This window comes from Pyrgilauda ruficollis, unplaced genomic scaffold (genome assembly GCF_017590135.1).
Source record: "Pyrgilauda ruficollis isolate IOZ18807 unplaced genomic scaffold, ASM1759013v1 scaffold179, whole genome shotgun sequence".
NCBI classification, from domain to species: Eukaryota; Metazoa; Chordata; class Aves; order Passeriformes; family Passeridae; genus Pyrgilauda; species Pyrgilauda ruficollis.
The window spans coordinates 285,684-310,118 of record NW_024516875.1 but is presented as its reverse complement, the minus strand read 5'-3'; the positions used below and the strand labels follow the sequence as shown (position 1 = coordinate 310,118).

Genomic DNA, 24,435 nt, shown 5'->3' with positions numbered 1-24,435 from the left:
TAGTTGTATATTATTAAAAGGAAGTAGTTCACGTTCAGTTACTTAGCAAAAATAATTGAATCTTCTGATCCAGTAAACTAGCTCACTTTGGATTCAGCTGGTTTTTAATTTAAGACCTGTAGAAGAGGAGATCTGTAATCTCACTATGGGGAATTGGCTTCACTTTCCTGCAGTCCATAAACCACAAGAGTGAAATTGCTATCCCCCACAGCAGTTTTCTCTTTATTTTTCACATTTGCTTGAAAGTTTAATTTTATGAGACAGAGCTGATTTTAAAGTGCCTTCTTTTTTTGTTGTTGTTATTTTGCTGCTTTATCCCCCTTTTTTTTTTCTCCATGAACAAAAGGACTACCAGCTCTATCTGTTGTCTGAGCTGTGGTCCCAAACAGCAGCAATTTCAGGATGTTTCAAAGATGTAAACACAGTTGGGCACTTCGATGAGCCCTTTGGCAATATTCCAAGAGAAACACAAATAGCCAACTAGTTTGGAGTGGGTCTATGTGGAGCTGATTCTCAGCTGGAGTAGTTTGGCAGTGCTCCACCAGCTTTCAAGCCATTTACACCTGGTGAGAATCAGCCTCCCTACTCAGTGGTAGCTTGTATGTGTGCATTTTCCCCAGGTTTTGACACAGTAAAGGTGTTACATCAAGAAGGAAATGGTGGCTCCGCATGAACTGCCACTGGCACAGAAACCAATTGTAACAAAGTTGTCTGAGTTCTTTCTCTTTCCTTTGACTGGATTTTAAGGGGAAAAGTAATTTATCACTTGTGAAACTGGTTTAACATCAGAACACTTCCTTTGGAATTGCTCTTCATAAATTATTTCATTTAGTAAATTAGCATTGTTTAAAATGAATTAAAATGAGGATTTTTCTTCACCACTAAGAAAGCAGAGAAAATTGGAAGCAATCATAGAATTGTTTAGGTTGGGAAAGGCTTCTCAGATCAAGTCCAAACATAAAACAAGCACTGCCAGGGCAAACACTAAACCCTGTCCCTAAGATCTGCACATCTTCTGAACTTCTAGGGCTTCAGTGAAGACACTGAGCAGGACATTAAACAGGACTGAGCCCTGGGGACCCTACTGGTGCTGGTCCCACCTGGATATGGCTCCATTCCCCACCAGCCCAGTTTTATACCCAGTGAAGCAGGGCCCACCCAGGCCATGAGCAGCCGGTGACTCCAGGAGAATGTGAGGGAGACAGTGTCAAAGGCTTTCTAAAGTCCAGGGAAACACATCCACAGCCTTTCCTTCATCCGCTGAGGGGGTCACTGTGTCACAGAAGGAACTGGGTGGATCAAGCAGTAGCTGCCTGTCCCAAACCCGCCTTGGCTGGGGCTGATTCCCCAGTTGTCCTGCATGTGATGACACTGTTCTTGGGTGGATCCCATCCAGCCCCGTAGACTTGGGTGTGTCTCAGTGGTGTAGCAGTCGCTGACTCTTTCCCCCTGGATTATGGGGCTCCATTCTGCTCCCTGTCCTTGTCTTCCAGTTCAGGGGCTCGATACAATGAAAACAACCAGTCTGACTGTTAAAGAGTTAGACAGCGAAAGCATTGAGTACCTCAGCTTTTTGCTCAGTCCTTGTCGCCATGTTTTCCCCTGTATCCAGTAAAAGATGGAAATTCTCCTTGGCCATCCTTTTGTTGCTGATGTATTTATTTTTTTACTGTCTTTTACATCAGTAGGCAGATTAGGCTCTGTCTGAGAATTGGCCCTGCTACTTTTTTCCCTGCATAACCCACAACATCCTTTAGTCTTCTTGAGTTTCTTGTCCTTCTTCAGAAGGTCCTAAATTCCCTTTTTTTTCCCTGAGTTCAGATAAAGCTCTCCAGATATTACAACACAGGTTTGCACCTGTGTGTGTCAAATATTTCTCTATTGTGTAATCTACATCGGAGAAGTACATTTTAAAGGTATTTCAGATTCCTGGATAGCTGAAGGATAGCTGTTAAACATGTACATTTTTAGTATAGAAAGTTATATTGCAGCTCTTTGTTTCCACCACTGCACTGTGGAGTGAATTTAGGACTGTGGGAAAACTTAAACATGGAATTTAGGAATGCTTGGATTTTGTTCACTTCAGGTAGACACATGGCATATGAAGTATCAGTATGTGCTTTTTTAAACAAGAGGTAAGTTCATCTGTTGCTAGATTGGAAGCACTAATAATAATACACTTCATGCATATATGCACACATGTTGCATTAATTTATTAGTTTTAGAAGCATTTTCATGCTTGTTTAAATCAAAATGGATTTGAATTTTCTAAGTAAAATAAGGTTAAAAAAATAAAAAGAGAGGAAAATCAGAAAATAACTGGCAGACAGTCCATATGGCCTGATCACTCCTGGTATTTTGAGACAAGAATGTAAACCTGGTGAATTACTAAACGGAGTAACTCTTGTGCCCAACTGTAACTGTGGGGGCTCAGTAACTCAGTGGCTACTGTGAGAGCCTTTTTTGTTGTTTCTCAGGGCACCCATTACATATCCTACGTATTTTAGTCATGTTTCACCTGAGAGAGTCCCTAAAAGGGGTATTCCAGCTCCCCAGATGGCCAACACCTGCAGTGTCTTAGCAGACTACAACAAATACCAGCTAGCTGGAAGTGTGGAAGAACATACTTTTTCTTCAGCTGTCTGGGCATCTGACAGTGAATAACCATAAAGATGCCATGCATAGATGGGCATCAATTTTTTTTTCCTTCTGGGCTGACCCCTTCATGCAGGTTTTACATTTAAAATGAGATGGTGACTGAGAACAGAGAGGCAGTTAACTTCTTTCCTAACCCTTCTTTCTGTGGCTGCCAGCTATCAATATCTTAAATATGGGCTGGATAACCTGGCTGTATCTATAGTTTTACATCCTGAGAATTCAAGAGACTGGAGGAACAGGCTCTGAGACGTCAGGAACTCAAGACCTTATCTCTGCATTAAATCCCTAAGACTGTTCTGAAAGTCTGTACAGTTCTGCATCTGCACCCTCAGCATTGAATCTTTTGACTAATTATTCCAAATTAGCTTCTACCTTTGTTTGCTTTATTATTTTTAAAAAATATCAGATGGGATATAACAATTTTCTTTCCAGAAGAATGAGATAAACTGTCTGCATTTGGTACTGGCATATTTTAAATTCAGTCTTTCATTAATTTTCCTCCTTACCTGTTACCTTCTTGTTTTCTTATTATGAAGATAAAGTAGATTTCATTTTATTTTTCATTGTTTTATAACAGAGTAATGTTTAGAAATGATCAGTTCCTGTTAGTCGTAGCTCATTCTTTCTTCTTTGCAGAGATGTATGAAATCCTTTACTAAACAGAAGATAAATTATTTCATGTGTAACTCAAATTGCAAGAGAAATAATTACTGACAAAGGGCCATACTCAGATTTTTATCATTCTTTCCTTTTGTGAAAACAATAATTAAATTTGATTCAGAGTTTCAAGAATGACAACCTTGGATGCAAAGCAAGTAAGGCAAACTTCCCCGTGGAAGCAGAGTTGTGTGTTATGGCCAGTAGAGGACCTGAGTTGCATCATTTCCTTTTATTAGTTATAAATATAAGGCCTTAAATTTCATTTAAAAAGATCTGGCTTCAATATTAAGAATGAAAAAAAATTAAATTTCTTTTTTGCACAGTTTAATTCTTTTTGCCCACTGCTGTTCTCTAAAAATCACACCACCCTTGCCTCTCTTACATCAAAGTTACTCATAATACAAATCTTCTCATGCTCCTGAAGATTTCTGAAACGCGTTTTTCCTTAGATCTCAGTTATGTTTGGCTTAGATGCCCAGTTGCTGAAAGAAATTTCAAAGCCTATAGATAAACAGTGCCCTGCTGGTCAGTCTTAGCACCAATGGCCTGATAGCTGCTTTTGTCCTTTCCCTTCCTGCTTTGGATGCCCTTTTGCATGCAAGGAAGAAAAGATAAAAAGGTCTGTGTTATTTCACAACTACTTTAGATGAAATGGCTGGTACCAAAAAAACCCCAAAAATATGAATTTTTGTAAATGCTTACTTGGAGAGAAAGTAGAGTTAAAAATAATAGAAATACTCAGTAAAATAGTTAATTACTTACTGAGGAAAGGCTAAAAAGGCAAATGCAGTGATTGGTTAAATTCAGCTTATGCAGTGCTGGGAAATGTAAAAATATGAACACCTGAGGAACCTGCACGCCAGGGAAGCTATGCAGTGTGTATAGTGCTGTACACCCATATTCATAGGACTGTAGCTCATTATGATAGTAAGATGATATCAAGACCAGAAAAATGAGACTTAAATCTCCAACAGGGAGTTTTCTTGGGCTGGAAATCAGGGTGTGTTGGAGTTTTGCTTGTGTTTGCCACTGTGGAATCTGCTTTTCATGCTCCATGGCCTTTGACCAGTCACTCTTGCCAGTTTGGCTTTCAGCATGGGTAGTCCAGTCTTCTAAATATGGAATATTTGCTTTTTTCAGGAAGAGGAGCAAGGACTGAGAAAGGTGATTTGGTCCATTCTTTTCCCACTGAGCTTCTTGACAGTCACCAACCAATATCTGTTTATTTTCCTGTAGGAGAAAAATGACAGCTGTTGTGGAGAAAAGACTGGAGCAAGTTGCATGTGTTTGTGAACATTTGAAATTTATTTGGTAAGCAAAAGAATTCTAGTGAGAGAACTTGGCTTCCAGCTGCAGAAAAATAAAAGATTTTTATAGGAACAGTAGAAATTAGGAGGTACAATGTGTTTCAGTTCTGCACTTCTTGTTACCAGGGTGTTTGCAAGATGCTGCCCACCAATCCCATTGAAACACCACTGCTGTTCAGTCAAACCACCCGGAGCTCCCTGTGGTTCCTGGGCTTTCCTCTTGAAGTCAAAGAGGGTAATTGGTGCCTGCTGGTGGCAAGATTTGTGTTACTCAGCTGGGCAGCCTAGAGGCAGCTGCTGCAGTAAATCTTGCAGCTCTTGTGTTAGCTGACACCCTCCAGCCCTGCAGGCAGTGCCAAGGCGGGGGTTGTTTCTGGAAGTGCCACTGGTTTTCTGCTGTTTGTTTCCAGGGGTGTGCAGGTACTGTGAGGAGTCCCATTGAGCTGGAAAGGAAGGAAGCTATTATTTGAGTTAAAAGGTTGAAATTGAATCAAGGCAATGGAGAATCAAATTTCAGTCTTTCATTGCTTGTAATAGAAAAATCCATGTGCATTGATAGTTCTTCCCAGTCAAGTATTCCTTGTTTGTAGGGCTGCCTGTCAGACTGAGATGGGTACCACTGGTTTGAAAATGAAAAACCTCCAGTTTTCATATAAAGGGCAGGTCAGATATGTGTGGTGCATCCCCACCTTTTGCAGCAGATCACATGTAAAACTAAGTAAAGCCCCATTTAAATGACAAAACAATTCTTGGGCTACATGTTAGCTCTTTCCCATAGTAGCTGAATAAAAGAAAAAAATCCTAATAAATAATTAGGGTGGTAATATGTTTGACCATTATTTTTTTAGTATTACTTTTTTCTGTTGCTATTATAACAGAAATGATCCTTTCAAAGACAACTAAAATGCTAATGATAGCTAAGAAGGTCATTCCTAGGAGGTTAAACTGGTTTAATTAGAATTTATGAAAAGGTTACTATAGGAGTGCAGAAAGATGTTAAGGGGTTAACCTATAAGAGATTACATTGTAGTCAGTGTTCTGTTAAAATTTGAATTAATTTTTCCCATGGGTTTTTCACATTCTAATTTTCAACTAAATGAGACATCTGTTTCAGAAAAGGAAAATTTGCTATGGTTGTCATAGCAACTATCATTCTGTAAGAAAATTATTCCAATGGTTACTTTAGAACAGAAAGATAGAAATTCAGTACATAAAGCAGCATCCGATTTCTAGCACAAACTCTGATAATTCAGCCCTTTTTGTGTGGCAGATTATTTGGCCTGCAAAACTTGTTCAAATATTTTAAACATAAGGTTAATTGTGCTGTAAACAAATTCACCTCTGATATATTTTCCCCCTTGAATCTTACATGTAGACAATCATTATTCTTATCAGAATAATAAACCAGCTGAATTTCAGTAGGGTGTTGGAGACACTCAAACTGTTCACTTGAAAAAGGTAAGACCTAAATCAAAGTACATTTCTACAGATGAGTGCTTAACTTCAAAGGTGAAATACATTAATGATGTATGTCTTTAATTGCCAAATAAATTTTCCTTGGGTTGGTTTCTTTTTTTGTGACGATAGTGGATTTTTCTCTTGCAGAACATACATGACAATATTTTCTTTGTCAAATGTAATATTATTGAAAAATACATTATAAAAATAATTTCACTTTTCCTGAAGCACTAACTGCAAATACAGAAATTCTGTACTTGATATAAAGAATTTAACTTTGTTTTCAGATTCTATCATAAATGCAAATTTTAGACAAAGTTGTCTTTGCATGAAATCCAGGTCATGGGTTCGTTAATGGGTATTAGAGAAGAAGGCTTTTTCCCTACTCAGAAACTTTTATAGCTGTTTTGTAATAAATTTTCAGAAAAAGGGGCTTGAGGATTTATAAAATCCCTACATGCTTATAATGGTATTTGCTTTGGGGGTGGGGGCACTGAAGTGTGTGATTTGTCTTTCTTCTCTCCAATGTAAAGCATGCCAACATCCTCCACTGAATCCTTTCTTGGACCTGGGGTATTTTTTCTTTTTTTTTGCCAGAAATATTCCAGACATTTCCTTCCATCTCAGGATTGTCACAAAAGACAGCATAATGGCAAATCACACAAGTTGTAACATCTCCCCTTCACAAAAGAACAGCTCCAGCATGCATAACTTACCAGCCCCACTGCCTTCACCACAAAAGGAGCAAGGGAGGGAGGAGGGAGGAACGGGGGAAAGTGCTTCTTGTCTTAATAAGCAGATCATGCCTATTCATAAGGGGAAGTGGGCTTTTTTAGAAGGTGGCTGTGTGTAGTCCAGCCCTGGTAGAGGCAGGCAGAAGCTCCCACAGCTGCCTATGTGGTTTGTGGTCATCTGGATTTCAGCAAGATTAAGCTGACTTCTGGTGAGACCTGTGGCAGTCATGAATACTACTCTTTAAAAATGCTTCGTTGTAGACTTAAAATAATTATTTTGCGAGGTTTTGACCTGTGCTTCTTGGGCAAACACTGATCTTTCCCCTTGGTTTCTTTTCTGTGTCTGGCATACCTATGGGACATTGCTTCCCCTCGCTTCCCATCGGAGACCCAGGGACAATCCTGTCCCTGCCCACCCCAGGCATATCCATTGAAACTGTCAGTGACTTAAAACACATGATTTACTGTGCTAACACTTCTTTCGCCACCTATTTGCCCTTGCAAATATTTTTGTCAGTGAGATCTTGCTGCTGGAAAACGTGCTCTGGGCCTACAGATAATTTGCCCAACAGTTGTGTATTTTCATCTTGGTGAAGAAGAATACTTGGCATGTTGAGTGTGGAATGCAATCCCAAGGCAGGAAAGGATGAAGGGTTTAGAAAAAGGCTAACCACTGTATATTTTTATGAAGCCTCCCACTTCTGTAATAACCAAGCGCCTCACAAACATCAGGTTTTTTATTTTCGAGGCATTCCTGTGTGGTAAAAATAATTTCCTTATCTCAGTGGTGAGCTGATGTAAGGAGGGGCAGATCCAGCTCCACAGAGCTTGTGTGGTTGCTGTGTGGCAATGTCACATGGTAACATTGCTCGTACCTTGCTGCACAATAAGCTAGTTAGGAGAATCCCACGATTGTGTAGGAAAAGACCTCTGAGATTATTGAGTCTAGCCATAAACCTGATGCCACTAAACCATGTCCCCAAGTACCACATCTGCACATCTTTTAAATGCTTCCAGGCATGGTGACTTAGCCACTTGACCTACCAGGGAAGAATTTTTCCCAATATCCAATCTGAACCTCCCCTGGTGCAACTTTAGGCCATTTCTTCTTGTCCCATTTATTGTTACCTGGGAGAAGTGACCCAATTCCCACATTTCTAAAACCTCCTTTCAAGAAACTTTGGAGAGATAATGTCTCCCCTGAGCCTCTCTCTAGATCCTGGCAGCAGGAAGGTGAGGAAAGGCTGCTTGGAATGCTGAACAGGTAACCAGAAAAGTGTGAGTTTGTGGCCTGATGTGGGGATGAGTCTTTTTCTTAGCCAGCTGCCTTGGCCTGAGCAGTGTTACTCAGAATAAGATTTGTGCTTCACTGCTAGTGCTGTTGGCATTTCTCCTTCACACACCTTCTTTACTTTCTTCATCACAGCTTCTGGAGGCTGGGACATATATTTTTGGTCCCAATAGCAGATGTTTGAAGTTTCACCTTTTATTTTTTCCCCTGGGATGCCTGTTTCTCAAGACCCTGGTTGTCCAGGGCATGTGATAAAGAGGCAGGGGATGAGAAAGAAAGCCTTTCAGTCATCAGTAGTTGAGCCTCTTTTTGTCTGTTGAAGAAAAACCTTTTGTTCATTGTTCTTCAAATATGGGTATGGCCACAGGACGCCAGTCAAGAAATTATTAAAACTTCCAGCCTAAAACTAACCCCTAAATTTTATAACCTAGAACTGGAGCCTAGTCAGCAAGACATAACTAACACTGTGATATAACTGCTATGAAATATAGTTTTTTAATCAATGGGATAGCAAGATACTGATAAATTATGTTCTGACTGGCAGTGTTACAGTCCTGCTGCTCCATGATGAGCTGCTCCATGAGCACATTTTAAAAAAAGGTAAATGCCTGTCTGATAAGGAGTCCTGAATATGGAAAGTCTTACTTAAAAGCAAGTCAGCACACCAGAGGACAGAAGAAATTTGTGTGTAAGAGAAGCAGCAGCATTCTTGTTCTGATGGGATGTGTCCAATTAAGGAAACAAAGTAGCAGAGATTATGTCTCTGACTTTGGAGCAGGATCTGTCATGGTGCCAGGGTCTGTCCTTGCCCAGCTGGTCATAGGCTAAGGTCCAAACATGCTGGGAGCCAATGTGAAACATAAATCACATGGAGGTGTCTGAGACAGCTGTTCTTCTAAATGTTGTAAGAGTCAGCATGATAATCCACACATGGAGGTCTTGGTATCCAGGGCTTGTAAGTAGTTGGAGTAATACTGTGAATATTTTACTCTGTGCTGTCTACTGAAAGCAGGGAGCACTGCTCGTTTTTGCTGTACAAGTTAAACTACACTGCTTGTATGGAAAGAGGGGATTATTGTGCACACAAAGAAGAAAATGAATGCTGTTTGTGTCTTCAAATTCCATGGTAGTAAAGAGTCAACCTCAGTATTTTAATTAGATAACCAGTACATGGAAGTAGCACTGAAGACATTCTCCTCCTCTCTTGGCAGGCAACCTTGGTTTTATGGCTGGGGCTTTAATCTTCCACGAGGCCAAGCACTATTAGAGAAATGGAACCTTATTCCAGATGGAATAGATATTCTTATAACACATGGACCACCTCTCGGTAAGAAAATAATAGTGTCTTAGCTGTGTATTTCAGATGATTGTATGGTAACTGATGGCTCTCCTTAGAAAAAGAGTGCAATCCTGACTTACAAAAGTCAAAAGCAACATGCATACTGATTTCAGCAGCATCAGAACTTCAGCTCATGATTACCTGTGATATCTCTGCTCAGTGGCAGGGAATTAAATAATGGCTTTAAAAATAAAATGTTGACACGTAAAGCCATAATGAACTTTACAAATATGCAGGGTCTAGTTTTCCTATGCACATCTCTGATCTGCCACTGGTGAAATTACTAGATTGAAAGCATGGAGCCTGTTTGAAGAGAAATGCAGGATGAGGATTTTTTTTTTTTATCACTTTCTCCCTGACTTGCTACTGCATTCTCCCACCAACAAGTACCCAGAATCTCTTTTTTTCCCTCACCATGCTGACTTGGTGCACCTTCTGCCTCACAAACCCAGATGCTCCACATTGTTTGCCTGTTCTTTGGACAGGATGGTTGAATTGCTTATCTGCAATACAATTTGGCAACATGTACAGATAAAAAAAACAGTTTTGCATGTGCGTTTTCTGTTACTATTAATACAGATTATATAAAAGCTATATATCTAAAAGAGATCTCTCGTATTCCTAGAAAATTTTGACATTACCTTTGCTACAGAAATAATACAATCACACAAACTTGTCCAGATTCAGTAAAGGCTTAAGGCTTTTAAGCTTTTTTTAAATGTATTTAACATATAGCAGTCTATATTTAATGTGACTGTGTGTTTGACTCTCACTAATTTAATAAATGGACATGAACAAGAAGCATGTACTCAAGTGTTCTGCTGAGCCTTACTGTGTTTTGTGTGAAAAGAAGGTAGTTGGTTTCTTTAAACCTTTAGATTCCCCAATTTCCTGAAGCTAAAACCCTCATCTTCCACCCTTTCTTCTCTTTCAGAGCTTGGAGGAGAAAGTATCTCAAGGGTTTGTGTTTTGTTTTCTTTAGAAAGACATGTTTGCATCCCACTGCTCACTAATCCTGGGGGAAAGTAGTTCTTTGTTAGCAGAGTTTCTCACAGTTAGGGGTGTGTGTTTTGATTCTTCACCTAAGTGGAGTCTCATGCCGTGCCATGGACTGATTTTAATACGAGTCTGCATTGTAAAAGTGGATGTCAGAAAATAAGTGTTTCAGCCCCCAGATATCAGCTCCCAGCCATTGGTATGGGGGTCATCCCTGCTAGGGTCCAAGGCACAATGCTATGTCTTTCATGTAGTTTTATTTATAAGTCGTATTTAAAACTTTTTCAGAAGCTTTTTCAGCACTTTGAAAACCTCTTTTAAAGCCAGCTGGCCAGCTGTAAAACAATCCAACCTTCAGCTGACTGAAGAGTCACTTGAAATCTAATGTTGGAAAGTGGAGAGATTCCACTGCTTTAGCCACCAGGCCTCACCAGTAGCGTCAGGCATCAGCAGAGGGAAAAGGACCCCTAAAGAGCACTGCAGAGCTGGCACTCAGCAGAAAGACTTTAATAATAAATGTAATAGTAAATTTAATAATTGAAAACTAAATTAATAATTGCAATAATTCTGAGGAAGTGCCACCCCTCCCCAGTGATTGTAATGGAGTAATGTGAATTGCCCCCATTTCCATGGCTCAGTATGTGTTTGTGGGGGTTTTTTTCCTTTTAATTGTTTGTCTTCAATCATCCTCCAAAAATGTCCTTTTTTTTTAGAAGTTCCTCTTTCTTTGTCTCTCTCTTATTGATGCATTAATAGATGGCTCAGGCACAGAACCCTCTGCCTGAGGGTAGGAGCTGTTGGTCTCCCTGACACCCATGGCAACAAATATATGACACTTCAAAGAACTTGGCACTCTGCTTAACTTACAGAACAACCTCATTGTGCAGCTCTGTCCACAGACCCTTTGGGATATCCAGGGCTTGTAAGTAGNNNCCCCCCAGCCAATTATTTTAACCAGAAAGCTGATTCCTGTTGTTCTGATCTTGGAACTCGACTTCACTGGAGTTGTTCCTAACGACCATAAATAGCAATCAGTTGCAGCAATCTCTGCAAATTCTGGGGTTTTTTCTCCAGCATGGCTTCCTAAATTCAGCCTATCATCCATTTTCTGCTGCTCTCTGATTCCCTCACTTCAAGAGTGTGTATCCTCCTGAACTAATTGATACTACATTATTACATAGATTTGAAATGGTCAGATTTAGATGCAGAAGCACCATAAACAGTTAATGAATTTTGTTTTTCATTTAGCCATGTAACAAAAATCCGCATAATTTTTCTCTTCTGGTTTAGAGTAGGGCTTTGGGATGAAATTAGGGCAGGGATAGATGGGAGGTTCACACAGAATGGGAACAAAAAGAGGTTAAAACAGCTATTTTGGACCATTTTATTAGTAACCTGTTTATTATTATTAACAAATATATGCAATGTATTTCATAGCTTATGAAATACAGAATTTGTGATTATGGGATCAGTGTTCATGCTCATTTCCATATCAGCATATTTTTGTTTCCTAAAGATCTCCATTTATGATTCTTTTATTTCTCTTCCAAAAGTTCACATTCTTTTCGTTGTTTTTAAGTCTTCATTTGCTGCTGTCTGCTTGATAGTCTGTGACAAAGATTTATACTTTCCTGACAGCTGCAGAAACCTGTTTCAAGTAACCAAACATTAAAAAATCTCTAAGATGAACTCTAATTGTTAGCTAGGTGTAATCAATTATTCTTAGTCTGTGTAGTCAGGTGTACATAATAAGCTGCAAACATATGGGAAGGCTTCAGAAGGGTGATAATGCATGTAAACAAAAACATGTTCAACATAAATAATGCTTAATTTAATGGAGAAGTTAATTTTATGGATTTTTGGAAGTTTTTGAAGTGGAAATACTTTTGGCTTTATGCTCACTTCAGACATTTTGACAATTAACTGTTTCAAATCATTGGAGTAATAAAACCTATGGCTATAATATGTTTACTCTGAAAAAAAAACCCCAAACATGACTTTATTCCAGAGGAATTGCTGGCCTCACTTTGATATCATAAGTATTGTTTTTCTCTGGAGAATTTTGACCTCCCTTCAATGGCACATGTGAATTCAGCAGGAGTGAGCATTGCTCAGCCTGGCTGTAGCTCAGCAGGACTTTCTTTTTCTACATTCCCTGACAGGTGCGAATCAGCAAAAAGCACCTTCAGGTCTTTGACCATGATCAGAACTTCCTCTTTTTGGCACTTGGGATGCCTCAATCCCAGCTTTTTTTTTTTTTTTTTTTTTTTCTGAAAATTGGACTTAGCTCTCTGAGTAGCTATGAAACAAGTGCAAATTTTTGCCATTTTGCTAAAACCTCACAGTTTACCAAGCTCAGTTTTCAAGCACTGCCAGCTAAAGAGGTATTTCTCAATGTGTGAATCTACCCTGAAGCTCTAGCAAATCTGAGAGCTTTTCCAAGAGCTTGAATACCATACTTGTGGTCTTTTAAACCAGTTGCTTGGCTTAGCCATGCTTGAGTGGACATCAAAAGTAAATGTATGAAAACCAGGTCCAGGCTCTGTACCTCTGGCTAAAAGCACAATATATTCACACTACTGCAGAAAATCCAAGAGATGCAAAGCCATGACAGGCTTGCAGGGAAAATGTCAGAACAACAAAATAAAACCAGGAAGATTTTATCTTCTAGGTTTCCAAATCTGAGCCTGATGAAAATGAGTGAACAATAGAGAGAAAACAGATTGATTGTTGCAAACACTCCAATACAACATCCTTCTTATACTACTGCTTGGAAAGAAACATGGACTTCAGTTGGCAGTAAACTTCCCCCTGCAGTATTTTTAGACAAAGAGGCAAGTTGATGTAACATTTCTGTCTATTTTCATAAGAAATACATTTTTACACAATTTTTGTGCAAGTAAATGCAGCACTTAAATACATCTTCTGCAAAAGGCCTGAGTTTCTCTTCCTATCTGAGATCCATCAGTTTGGGGAAGTGGGGCTTGCTGTGCCATGAAGTGGTTTAATTCAAGGATGTCACTTTTTGGGCATGTAGTGGACTCCTCACCTGAGCTCCGCTACTGTAGGATTCAATGTGGTAACAATCGAGTTGTAGTATTGGCAGCACAGATTCCATTACGTTGGTCCAAGTGTTCAATCTTAAAAAAGTAGGTCCCAGGACTGGTTTTAAATAGTTAAATGTTTTTTTAAATTCTTTAGAGGCTCCCTTTGGATTTACTGCACTTTACACCTCATTCTCTTCGGGAAGAAAAAAGGTAAAGCATTGAGTTATCCCATTAACAACAGTGCAAAAAAATGCTTTGATTGCAATGATTATTTTTATTCTTTGAAAAAAACTGGAAAGAGTTATCATAGTCCTTTTTATCCAGATGAGCTTTTATGGTTTTCTGCCAGTATTTTTCTTTCCTTCCTTTTCTGCATGCCAAGGTAGACACAGTTTTTGCCATTTCAGTTCTTGTGTGGCTGTTTGTAAAAAGCCATGAGACATGATATCTCAAAAATGCTGTATAACAGCACAGCTGTGTGGATAACCTCTCTTCTCTTAAAGCTTTCATTTCTTTTCCAAAGGTTTTCTAGACTGGGTTCCTAAGAAAATGCAACGAGTAGGATGTGTTGAGCTGCTGAACACAGTCCAGAGACGAATACAGCCAAGACTTCATGTTTTTGGACATATCCATGAAGGTCAGAGCACATTTCTTTTTATAGATATGTTTTTAGAAATGGAAAACAGAGAAGTCCTAACCAGCATGTTCAAATTTGAATGTCTGAACTGAAGCACTTCTTGAATTCAGATACGTATTTAGCTGTATACGTAGAGGTGAAATTGGCTGATAGCCACATGTCATACTTGAGCTTATCTTTCATTTTATACATCTATAAAACAGCTTAATGCTTCCTTCATGGGGATGATTACTGTGAATTTTGAAATAAGAACACAAGTCCAGTACTTACAGAAAGTGACTAAATATTAGGATGGAGGGATTTTTTTTCCTCAGCAGAATCTGTGCTTCACAATAATTCATGTAAGATCTCTGTGTGTCAACTTCTGTGCTTGTAAAAGGGGTAGGAATGTTTTGAGGGGTGCTTCTAAGGCTTGACCTTCAAGATTGTAGAATAACTGTTGTCTCTCTTTATCAGATTGTATATGAAGCTGAAGTGAAGAGGGGTATCACCACTGATTGGTGTAGAAGTTCCAAGATACTTATGGATGCATTTGGTTGCTTTGACAGGGGAAACATTTTGTGCTCAGACAAAACAAGTGCTTCTATTGACTGTTTGATATTTAACTGGGGGAAAAAAAAAAGAGTTCATTTTGCACAAGCCAAGTAAATGGTGACAGATATGCTCTGCTGAAGTCAGTGACAGCAGGAGTTCATCTCCAGGCAAAGGGAAAGGTAGATGCTGCCTGTCCTGTTCACAAAGCAAGGCAGCAAGGCTTCAAGCAGTGCAGTCACCCCAGGCAGAAAGCAGTGGGCTGTGCAGGAGTGAACCATTGGCATGTACGTGTGTATTATCAGCTGATCCATCTTTGGCAGTGTTAACTTACTGGCAAGAAAAGGTACTCCACAGCTGCCAGTTTTCTGCTTCTGGGACTGCTCCAGCCTTTGCTGTAGGATCTCTGTGGGTCTCAGCAGTGCAGAGATGGAAAAACTGGAGGAGCTGGCATTCAGATACTTCTGGTTTTGTGAAGAACCCTTCCTAAGATATCCCTCTTTCATTTGATGCTGGAGGTTTCCACCACAGCACATTAGAAGTGACATGGCTGGTGTAAAATTAATGGATAAGATGTTCAGATCATTATTTTATAGCTCAAGGATTAGGTTCATTCTCCTCGTGTGTCTCATCTGCAGTGACCTGGTAATGCCTGGTTAATGTCCAAAGTACTGTTAAATCACAAAGTAAACAAATAATGCTGTTAGAGCAGTCTTTGATATTCCAGCCAAGAGAGCTGGTGAATACAGTTCAAACTCATTGTCATTTCTGAAATTATAAGCCAAGAGGGTTGCAGGGGATATAAGCAAACAGCAAGCCATGAAGCTTCAGGCAGGTAAACAAAATCACATCTGCTAAAACCAAGTCCAGCTTTGGCTCTCGAGGAAAGAGAATGGCACCTCCACAGAACAGTAAATCCTGTGAATTAATGTAGTTGGCACAGTAGGTATCAAAACACAGAAACAAGGTACTCTTCTTGTTAACTATCATAATTCAGAGAAAACAAATGGGGAATTGCAGAGCCTGTTTTTCAGTGGGATGCTAAATCTCTGCAGAGGAGAATTCCCATTGCAGGCAGCCTGTGCAAACGAAGCTGCACTTTGTAGAGAGAAAGCATCATTTGAACAGATGAGTTCTTCCTTGGAGTGAGCATAGCTACATCTGCAGCAGTCATTTACTGAACATCTGGGAGGAAGAGGTACTTATAAGAGATGTTTCTTCCCTATTCCCTCTCTGCACTATCATGTCTGCCAAAAAATCCCTCTGCACATGGGCTTGCCGCTGATGCACCCATGGAAGGGACAAGCAACATGGCAGGGGCTCTGGCTAAAAATCTGTTGTTTCCAGTATAGCCAGTACTCCACTGAGGCCATGTCCAAGGAAACTCTGCTGGCAGTGGGACAGGAGTGAAAGCTGCACCATTAGGAATCTTCCTGCAAAAGGAAGTGTCTGGTCTCTTCAAATGTGTAGCCAAGGAGACAGAAAGTCCTAGCTGCGATGCTGACTGTCCTCTGTGCATTTTGTGTTTTCCTCAGAGCAGTCGTTCTGTGGCAAACAGAAAGGGATTTAAAGAAATTCCTGTGACAGGAACCTGACAAAGTTTTCTTCCCTCCCTGGGCCCTAATTATAGTGCAGTCTTTCCATGGAAGGTGCAGGAGGCCCTGCATTATTCAGGGTGATTTAAGGAACCAAAAAAAAGGAATTTGGCTACCGTTTCTTTGTTTGCAAATTATACAATTTTCAGTGCTGTGAAAGACACAAAATTGCTTTCAGAGAAAACATAGGGTCCTCAGTACCTAGAGTTTGAATAGCTAGAACTTAGTGTGTGTATATAGTAATGAATACATTTCACTATTAACTTTATGAAAGGTGAGATTGAATCTTAGTACAAATGCTTTCTACCAGGTGATCATGTATGATTTTGAGGAAGAACAGAACTGCATGAATGCAGTTCTTCATATTGATCATAATATTTCAGTGAAAGTTTCCAACATCAGGCATTCATATAATCAAACTTACGTTTTTTTTTGAGTGATTCATTAAAAGATTTTTGACAACGGAGAGTGTGTCTTCTTTTTGATAACATCAAGGCTGTTCTTTACTTTCTGAAACAGCATTTCACCGTACTTCTACAGGAATTGCAGCTGAAAATTTGGTTTTCTGCAGATTTAACTTTGGAATTGTTTGCCTTGGGTGTCTAGCCAGACATGAGACGTAGCTGAAGCTTTTTCACCACTGGTGAGACACATGGTTATGTGTGTTCTCCTGTGGAAATGTTCTGGTTTTTTAGGGTGTGAATTCACCTTGTCTGTTAGCCAATGCATTCAATAATAAAGCCATTTTTTCTCAGCCTGGGCAGGCATTTTAGTGCCTTTCCATCAAGTTTGGTCAACAAGTTCAAAGACATACCAAGAAGAGGTTCCTACTAGGCAAATCCTGCCCTGATGCACATGCACAGGTACTTGCTTCAGTCAAGCAATGCTTTTTCTTCATTGGTTGCTTAAAGGATGTTCAACACAGGACAGGAAGAAAAGGTGGGAAGATTAAAATTGCCCAAAGTTTGCTGCATTGATGACTGCAAGCCTAAATGATCAGAAGCATCCTTTCCAAAACTAAAAAGGTTTTAAGAGAAAAATCTCTGCAGGGAGAAGTATCTGTCTTTCCAAGGTGGTTTAGTGTGCTGGCTGCCAGAGATAATAGCCACCAGCTACTGAGGGCCCATTTTGCTTTTCTTACACAATTTAAAAAATTATTCTGTAGGACAAAGATGGTATTGATTCAGGGAACATTTATGTTTTCCACAAAGATAATTTTTAAATTCCTTCTGAGTAATAAAAAATGTGGCCCTTATCATTGCGTGATAATGGGAATTAAAAATGAAAGAAGATAATAAGGAATAATGAGAGTAACCAGAATTTTTCTTCCTTTTTAGGTTATGGTGTGATGGCTGATGGAACCACCACTTATGTGAATGCATCTGTGTGCACTGTGAATTACCAGCCACTTAATCCGCCTATAGTTATTGACTTACCTACTCCAAGGAACACATGATTATAATGAGGATTTAAAGTTGTACCCAACACATAAGCAACTTTATATTGCTGGCTGAGAATCCCAGTAGGGAACCATTCAACAAAAAAAGCAAAATTCTTCTTTTTTTCCCTGCTAGCTCTTAACAGATAAATTTAGAATAACAAAAGTGGACAAGGAACGAAGACATTTTGATGCCAGAACCAGATTAAAGACTAACATTTCACCATTAAAATGTTTGTGAACACAGAAAAGTGAATGCATTCCATATATATATATATATATATAATATATATATATACACACATATATACATATATATATATATATATTTATCTCTAGTAGGGGCCTTTGTACATACTGTATACTGGACTTATTAAAAGAACAATGTCTTTCAAAGAAATGTTTCTTTAAGAAAGTTTACAGTTTAAACATAAGTGTTTAGACTAGGATTTCCTCATTTCAGATGTTTTTCAGTGAGCTTTTGGTAAAATAAAAATGATGGTAAAGATGTTTTCCCGTAATCAACATGGCAAATATAAAAGATGGTGCACAAATGACCAGTCACAGGAGGAAAGCTATTTCTCCAAGTCCTCCAGGTCTAAGTCTTTGCATCTATTCAAAACCAATGCAATACAGGCCCTAATTCACTGTACTGAAATGAAGTTTTACTACATCTGGCATTACAGATGGCAAGGGAAATGGTGCATATTGCCAGCATGCTGTAAACAGCTCAACATTTAAGAAGGGAGACTGTGTTAAGTGCAGTATAAACTCAGGAATTTGTAACCTGGCCTCGCCTGTTTAAAAAAAAAAGAATGACATTTCCCTTAAAAAAAAAAAAAAAAGGAAGAAAAAATATAACTGTGTTTTCATATGGTGAAACAAGATGTTATTTAAGGAAAAAAGAAAGAGAACCTGCAAAGAGCCCACCCAATGATTAGTAATGGTATTTTAAATAAAACCTACATTGGTTTAAAAACTGCTAATAGGACATGCAGCCAATTATGAGATTACTGGTTTGAATTTAGCCCTGAGCAGGAGTGGTTAAATGTCCTTGTGATAATTTTGTCCTTGGGAAACATGGATGTCAAGGGGAAGGTATCAACCCAAGGTGTAGTTCAAGCACTCCCTTTTGGGTGGCTGTGGGTACACACCAAAGTGTGCAGAGCAGAGGTCACCTCAGGGGACCTGGTACTGCTGTTTGCCCACCCATGGACACTGCTGAGAGAGGCTCAGCACAAACCCAGTAGAAACCCACCTGTTGTGTTGCTTTTGGGACCAGGCAAAGCAGGGGATGTGTCAGGAGCTGGTTGGGATGGTCCACAGCCACGGTACTGCCCATGCAGCTTTCCTGCAGTGCTAGCAAAGGTATTGAAGCTGCTGGGATTTCAGTCCTGTCCTAGGCAGAAGCTTAAGAATTGATTACAAAGCCACCAAAAAACCCCCAGGGCTTTAGACATGTCTTGCAAGAAAATGTATTTCTGCCTTGAACTAACGAACACGTCCTTTTGACTTGATGGAGATAATTTAACTGCTGTATTCCGAATGTGGGCATCCTGAGCTTGGGGCTGACAGCATCTAGGCATTAATCTTGTTCACAGACATTGGGCACACCACAGCACTGCTAGCTCAGAGCTGGTTGCAGATCTGTGCATAGCCCACACCTGCACACATGCATTGGAGAATCGTGTGTGTTACATGGATGTAAATGTGAGTTTTACGTAGCAGCTGCATGTACATTATACAAATAATTTAAAATACCTGTGTTGCCAAATCAGGCCATGTGAGCCTCAGCTCTGGGCAAGGTGGGCACAAGCTCTGCTTTTCACTGGCTTCCCATGTGCAGCAGCTCTTCCAGGTGCTGCCTGGAGCCAAGACATTCAGGCCCAGTAACTGACTCATGCTCTGGACCCACAGGAAGCCACTAGACCCCCAGAAAACATGACAAGTCACAGGTCTGTCATTTCTGGTAATCTGTTGGGTGACTGTGTGTCTAAACTAATGTGCTGGGTTTATTTTACTGAAAATGAAACCCAAAACAATAGGTGACACCTGAAACTGGTTTTTGGGGGAGTGGTTCACAAGTGCATGAGCAGTCTGCCATTATTCAGATGGGGCCACTTTTGTCAGAGCTACTGGTGTAGAAATTTCAGGATCAGCTTATAAATCAGTAAGAACTGAAATTCATAGTTGAATATGAACTCCTGTCATCATTGGGAAGATGAACAATAGCATGTAGTTAGAATAAAAGTGGCTTATCTAGTCACAACTCAAGTGGTCTACAAAAAATGTGGCAGGAAATTGGCTGTATGTTAAAGTCTGAAATGTTTACATTCGCTCACGGCACTTAAATGTTAAAGTGAAGGGAAGAGGTCCTTTTATTAGCCTCAGCAAAATTTCTATGTCAACCATAAAATATTCTCTTAAAAATAATTTTTCCTAAGGTATCTTCCAAATACTGTGTATTTTTATGTGGAAAGGATATTAAAGCAACTGTTACTTCAAAATATCATTTAAAGTACTTGAGGTATGAAAGCTTAAAGATTATTTAATCATTTTGGCATAACTTGAGTGTTGTAATTTTTGGTCAAGCATGTTAGACGAATAAAGTCTTAAAAAAACCAAAACAACACACAACAAAAAATAAGGTCTCTTAATGTGCAGCTCATGTGATCAGCTTCATGTTGGAATGCCTGCCATCTTCTCCAGGGGTAGGAGCCAGGCTGTGGGACATTAAAGTTGTTACGGAGGGGGGTCAGCAGAGAGTACCCTGCTCTGTCCCCCAGCTTCCAGCCACCACATCTGCAGAGGGTAATGAGCTCGAGGTTTGGGTTGCAGAGAGAGGGGGAAACAGCAACCACTGCCTGCAATGGATGTATTTTGGTGGGAGAGTATGCCAGGTGTGCCTGAGAGGCAGGGAAAAGCTACCATGAGAGTGCTGCAGCACAGCTCTGGAGAGGTCAGGAACTGGGATGCCATCTTTTGGGAGTGGGCAGCTGTTGGGGGAAGGAGAGTTCCTGCTCTGATTTGGGTGTCAGGACACATTTTCACAGGGAGGGAGTCTAAGGCCAGGTGAATATTTTTATTTTAACTTTGTGGGCACAGAAAGACCTGAGTTCCTGATCTACCTCAGATAAGGGAGGCCATGAAAAGGAAGATTTCCACAAATCCGGCTGTGCGGTTGTCAGCTCTATTTAAATTTGGGATGACCTCTCAAGTAATTTCCTGCCCCACCTCCCCTTTGCTGACCTTCACTGATATTATCCAGATAGCAGTGCTCCTGAAGGAAGGTGTGCTGATGTGTATCACTAATACGTGCGTTCCCATCACCAGGCAGAATTTTGGCTGAGATTAATTCTGGTTCATTTCAGCAATGAATCGGGGAGATATCACTGCACATCAATGAAAAAAAAAAGATGACAAGATTATTTTTACTTCTCTCAGTCACATATGGCTGAGGATGTGAAATGTTCCTTGACTAGAGAGAAGGCACAGACTGGAACTCAGCACCCACCCAAGCAGCTGCTTTTGGTGCTCCAGGAAGGATCAAAAACCCTGTCTCAGTGTCATGCTGGGGACACAGCAGGTGGGAAGGTGCTCTGGTCTTGCTGCAGGAGGGAGCCAGAGGCGGTAAGAAGTGGTTTGTCTTTCCAGTCACTGACTGCTGCCTACAGTCAATACAAATACTTTAGAGGAAGGAGGAATGAGACATCCCTTAGAAGGCAATTTTTGGAATAATCTGCCCATGCGGACCTTTGCCCCCATCCCATTTATTGCTGTTTGTGTGAAAATTTCTCTCTTAAAAGCTATATTACTGCTTTCTGCTCAAGTAACTCACACAGAGCAAATATAACTGCAAATCGTCTTTCCTTTCAGGTATGTTCTTGTCCCTTTCTTGCAAGTCTCTCTGCATCTGCAATTTTAGTGATATTTTGGAACAGGGAGCACCCTGATGATTATGCAGAGTGCATTAGAACAACAGTATTTCTCTTATCCTTGTATGTGTGGTGCTGCTTGGGTTTATTGACTGTCCCTTTGTTCTCTTTTTATGTGCAAAGTAAAAACAGGAGTACTTATATGCACCTCTTTTGTGCCATTTGTTATTTTGTATATTGGCCATTATGTTGCTTTTTACTCACTTCATCTAGAAATTAAAATAATTTTGATTCTAGCTAGACTCTATTCCTAACTTCCTTACTTTATTATCTTGGAAATGCTCCCCTCCTATCTTTTTGATGTGTAATTTGGGAGTTGGTAAGAGGCAGCAGTGCAAAAAGAGGACCTCCTTTTCCTTCCTATCTGACCATTTAGATACAGTTCTCTGCTACTTTCTCTCCTGAGTTCTATCCAATATCTTCATTTTTTAGGAGTTTTTGGGATAATAGCATGTATTTGTAACCCCCAATGGACCACTGTGGTGAACTGTCCATGGCCTAGCTCGGTTTTCTCTTCAAGAGATGAGAACTGATCTGGACTTAGCACAACTGTTACCCCTTCCTCTCAGGGAGCCTTGCCCAGGCTGTGTCTGTGGTGGGGATCTTCCCCCACTCTGGCCTGTTCCCCTGGCTTTGGTGGTACCCTTGGCAATCCTCATCATCCCTGGCTGGAATAAGGAGCTGTGTGACATATTGTTTTTGAGGTTTTTGTTTCTTAGCTGCTGCCCAAAACCATGACCCTTCTTTGCCCCCCATGAACAGCTCTTCCACAAAGGTCTTTATCAAAACCTTCGCAATTGTCTACACCAGTAATATCAGTGATAGCACTTCTGGCCAAGACTTTGATGTGCAAAAGCTTTCAAATAGATTAAAGGAACAGGCATTTCTTCTGCACAAATCAGTTGGCATTGTTTCCCCCAGCCCAGTGAAGTGTATTCCCTCTCCAGAGCACGATGGGCTAAAACTGAGCAGAGCAATTAACCTCACCACATGTCAGTGGGTCTGTGCACACCATACCCTTGTGCTCTTTGCCCTCACCCAGGGCCATGTGGGCCTGGTTAGTGGACAGATGGTTCCTGCCGTGGGAGAAGAGCCCATTCTCTCCCTCAGAGCTCTGTTCTTGCCTTTGCATGGCCTCAGGGACAGGGGACAGCCATAAGAAACAACGACGAAGACAGGTTGGCTGTTTCCAGAACTCTCATTACATTTATCCTGTCATTCTCTCTGTGTTCTGAATGGGGTGAGCAACTTGAACAGGGCCAGATGGGAAAATGCTGGTTGCTATAAACATGTTGCAGTGGCTTACAGTAGAATGAAGCTTCAAAATCAGAGTAAGGGAAAAGCTTTGCCCAACCCATGAGCTGCCCAACACCTAGGAAAGGCTGGGGAGAATCAAAGGTGATGTTAAAGCACCCTCCTACTAGTGCAGCCCCAAGTGCCCCTTCCCCACTGCAGTTAGAGCCTGGCTGTGGGGGCTGGGGCTAGCCCAGCTCACTGACAAGTGCAAATTGGGAATACTAGAAGATACCAAGATTGGTGGTACAAATCTCTCCACAGAGGCCACTGGAAGGATGAGAAAGGGGTCTCAAAGGGTGCTGTGATGCCCTCTCTCAATGAGTGCCCCCTTGTTCACAGGGGAATGGCTGCATGTGTCCTGGTGGAGATGCTGCCTGTGGGGGGTGGGGCTGAAGCTGATGGAGGGAACTAGGGGACTCCATTTGTACCTCTCCAGGGCACAGAGCCGGGTGGCCACCGTATTGTGTGCTGTGAACTTGTCCCTGCAGGGTTTCTCTTTCAGCCTGTTGGTGCTGCTGCTGCACTGAAACACAAGGGACAGGAAGCAGCAAGGTCAGGTCCTGCATGGCCCTGCACCTCTGGCGTGCAGAGGAGGCCTTTGTGCAGACAGATACTGTCCTCTGTGCCCTGTGGTAACCCACAGTGACAAATTTCAGGGTCTCCTGGCAACTTTACCTCCCACCATGATGAGCTGGGCCAAATTTTCTAGAAATAATAAAATTATGTAGGATAAAGCAGTTTAATACAGGCAATTAAACCTGTATTTCTATTTCTTTCTAGTTTTTTCTAAGGCTGTTGCATGGCACAGCCATTCTGGTTGCGACTGTTTTGTGGTATTTTAAAATGCTGCTTCACGGTGTCTGCTGCTCATTATGTTGCCTTTGTCACCAGCTCCTGTGCTTCCCATGGTCACTCCTGGTGGTCCCTGCCATTTCACAGCACTCACATTGGGGCTCCCTGAGAAGCATCTCACCATGGACACCCCCACTCTGGATATCTCTTTGGGGCTCCCCAAGGGTGAGGGTCACCCATCCTGGCCGTGTTTTTGAGCCCACAGATAAAACTCAACACCTTCCCCAGCAGCATTAGCTCCAAAGACCTGCGACAGTCCAGGAGTGGTGTAGGAAAAGGAGACAGGTCCTTCTGCTTGGGATGAGCCTGGGGACAACTCCTGCCATCACCCCAAGCCTCTCCAGGTGAGCCAGTAGCTGCATATGGGGTAGGTTCCCTCCACTGGGAAGGAAGACCCCTGTCCTGGGGGGAATAAATACCAATACCAGACAGAGCAAAGACAGAGCAGGACAGCAAGGCGAAGCATGGCAGGGCAGGTTAAGCCTCCAGGGGAAATGGCCCAGAAGAGTCCACAGCATTGGAGCTTGTTCCATCAGTTGTGAAATGATACAAACATCTGGCACCCCAATAACCTTGTAGCCTGCCCATGGTGCTTCCCACCCCCCATTCACACACCAGGGGATGCAGCACCTCTGCCCTTGCTTGCAGTGACACAGATCCT

The 24,435-nt window shown here is 41.0% G+C and overlaps 1 protein-coding gene across 2 annotated transcripts in view; it reads left to right on the top strand.

Moving 5' to 3' along the window:
* MPPED1 (metallophosphoesterase domain containing 1) overlaps positions 1-18,039 on the top strand; it is a 57,153-nt gene extending 39,114 nt beyond the window's left edge. Inside the window, exons 5-8 of one of the 2 annotated variants that reach the window (XM_041464336.1) lie at positions 4,555-4,629; positions 9,320-9,435; positions 14,014-14,127; positions 17,591-18,039. In XM_041464336.1, coding sequence (XP_041320270.1) covers positions 4,555-4,629; positions 9,320-9,435; positions 14,014-14,127; positions 17,591-17,709 — 424 coding nt within the window. In that variant the 3' untranslated portion in view covers positions 17,710-18,039. The remainder of the gene's footprint in view (positions 1-4,554; positions 4,630-9,319; positions 9,436-14,013; positions 14,128-17,590) is intronic. The other variant, XM_041464337.1, reaches the window with a different exon arrangement.
* Positions 18,040-24,435: the final 6,396 nt, after the last annotated feature.